The 2,954-nt window shown below is 39.5% G+C and overlaps 1 protein-coding gene across 1 annotated transcript; it reads left to right on the forward strand.

The window, feature by feature from the left end:
- Positions 1 to 382: 382 nt before the first annotated feature.
- Positions 383 to 763, forward strand: LOC144961259 (cytochrome P450 6k1-like). Its single transcript, XM_078894514.1, has one exon. It carries the CDS (start codon positions 383 to 385, stop codon positions 761 to 763), a length of 381 nt encoding a protein of 126 aa, XP_078750640.1.
- Positions 764 to 2,954: the final 2,191 nt, after the last annotated feature.

Here is a 2,954-nt window from a genome sequence, read left to right on the forward strand (position 1 = left end):
TTTTAAGTTGCTTGATATTCGATTCTTTGGAGCCTTCACGCGAATATGTTAGAGAAAGATTTACAAACCGTGATGGAAAAAAAATTACCCAACAAGTTCGAAGCGGGCGATTTTATTCAGTCATTGATAAACGCTGAAGCTGATTCTTTGGATGACATCCGGGGATAAAACGTTGACAACTGAGGAGATTGTTCCCAGTGTGTAACTTTTATAGTTGCAGGATTCGAGACTACACTACAACTCTCCAATGGCTGATGTACGAACTGGCCAAAAAACCGGATATCCAAACACGTCTAGTAGCAGAAATTGATGACGTCTTGGCAATGACACGGAGGTGACCTATAACACTGTCAACGAATGAAATACTTGGAATGTGTCATCAATGAAGCTTTACGGTATCCAGCTTTGGTTTACCATACACAATCGCACAAAGGACGACAACTCTGAAAGGATTTACCGTCCCTGCCGAACTGCAATTGGAATCCCTGCAGGAAACATTTGTCGTGATCCGGAGAACTTTGAGAACCCGATTCGTTTATCCCCAAAGATTATGGATGAAACGAGACCAGTTTCCAGTCTTCTGACGTCACTACCGTTTGGCTTTGGTCCTCGGCAATGTATTGGAATGCGACTCGGATGGCTGCAACTCAAAATAGCCGCCGTGCACGTTCTTAGGGAGTTTTCAATTAACGGAACGTTGCCCGAGCTTGTGGGTGTTGATGACTTTGCTGCTCTTCCTCTACCGCAGAAAATATCCATTTGATTTTAAGTAAAAGAGAATAACTGAACTGAATACAATTTAGATATACCATTTATTAAAGGATGATTGTCAATTGATTCATCTTTGCATGTGTATACTTCACTTTTGCTTTCATATTCGTTGGTCTTCGTTTTAGTCAAATACTCAGCATTCTGTCCGCCAGATCAATCATACCAAAACATGTAGCCTAACAATGTGTAATGATAAACATTTATAGAAGGAACGGAATTGACGTCACTCAACTCTTTGTTATTGGTTTTAGACAGCCATTTTAATGATTAGTTCTCACTTAATTCTGTCAATCAAACTATAAACGTTTAAGGTTAAACAAAATGTTGCGTGTTGGTACGTTCTATGCGATAGATAGTATGCGCTTGGCTAAGAAGCTCACAACATTACCATCCGCAAGTATAAAGGGAAAAAACACACAAAACTCTGTGTAACCTTGAACTGTTATAGTCTTTATAATACAGTTAAATGAGAATTACTCATAAACGTGTATGGCAAAAATAGAAAAACAATACAAAGACCCTCGTGACGTCAACTTCATTCTATCTATTGGCGGACGTTTGTGAGTATTTTGCCTAAACGCATAGCATCAATGTTTGAGAATATAGTGGCGGTCTTAAAAAATTATCAAAGAGCTGCGTGAGACACTGGACTGACAGAAAAAGAGCTGAAACTGAAAGCTGCATTGAAAGGGCGGCTATGTGGTCTAGTGGTATGACTCTCGCTTTCGGAGAGTCCTTGGAAAAGGCTCCTTTACTCACATTCTCTCACCGTAACTCAGGTTGTAAAATGATACCTGGCTGTTAACAGCGTTGTCTTTGTCCGAAAAATTGTAATATCGCCTAACATGCGTTATGTCCCGTCCTAAATGTTAAATGTTGCTGTTACAGCCCACCCCCCCCCCCCCCGTAAAGCGCGTTGAGCATGTTTAGTGGATATTGCGCTATATATTGACAACAATTTCCAATGATCCAAGGTGAATAGACGTCAATTTCAATGACGTCCAAGGTGAAAAGACAACAATTTCAATGACGTCCATAAGGAATAGACAACAATTTCAATGACGTCCAAGGCGAATAGACAACAAGTTCAATGACGTCCATAGCCAATAGACAACAATTTCAATGACGTCCAAGGCGAATAGACAACAATTTCAATGACGTCCAAGGCGAATAGACAACAATTTCAATGACGTCCATGGCGAATAGACAACAATTTCAATGACGTCCATGGCGAATAGACAACAATTTCAATGACGTCCATAGCCAATAGACAACAATTTCAATGATCCAAGGTGAATAGACGTCAATTTCAATGACGTCCAAGGTGAAAAGACAACAATTTCAATGACGTCCATAAGGAATAGACAACAATTTCAATGACGTCCAAGGCGAATAGACAACAATTTCAATGACGTCCATAGCCAATAGACAACAATTTCAATGACGTCCAAGGCGAATAGACAACAATTTCAATGACGTCCAAGGCGAATAGACAACAATCTCAATGACGTCCATGGCGAATAGACAACAATTTCAATGACGTCCATAGCCAATAGACAACACAGTTTACACCGTATTTTACAAATAAGTCATTGAATCAGAATAAATTTGGCTAAAGTTTTACAAGTAACAAGACATAAACATTGTATTTTTTGGTGTTTCTTCTTTGCTTTACTAGATAGTGTTGAATCGACGTGCATATAATTTCAGGTCTGATTACCGGACGCAATTGTGGCCCCGATTTAACATTGTCGTCATGGACAATATTTTACGTTGACTTGAGAGTCTTTCCATTACAGCAACGAGCCAACACCAATAGGCTTCAACAGTCGTGACGTCACTTCCCTCAAAATGACGCATCGTAACTTAGTTACTGGTTCTAAACTATCGGAACAATGGCGGACGCCCTTATGAAATACTTCTCCGACGAGTATAAAAGCGTATCCAGAGAACAACATTATAAATCTTATCATGTTTTGACTTTTAAAGATTCTGATCACATAACATGTGAAAAAGTTATAGCCAGCATGAAGAATAAAAAGTAGCGATTTTCTTTGTTAGAACCAAGTTGCTCGTTGCTGGGCCGACGTGACATCAGACAATTGAATCCTATCTGGTTATCAGACCTGCCAATAAGTACAAGTTGTGTTGGATCAATAACGATTCCAGCTGTCTGTCGAATT

Source organism: Berghia stephanieae, unplaced genomic scaffold, assembly GCF_034508935.2.
Source record: "Berghia stephanieae isolate SIO BIC M18660-M18661 unplaced genomic scaffold, UCSD_Bste_1.3 scaffold1962, whole genome shotgun sequence".
Lineage (NCBI taxonomy): Eukaryota > Metazoa > Mollusca > Gastropoda > Nudibranchia > Aeolidiidae > Berghia > Berghia stephanieae.

Bases quoted from the DNA above. Each gene is read 5' to 3' on its own strand.
- LOC144961259 (XM_078894514.1), top strand. From the start codon at position 383: ATGAAGCTTTACGGTATCCAGCTTTGGTTTACCATACACAATCGCACA.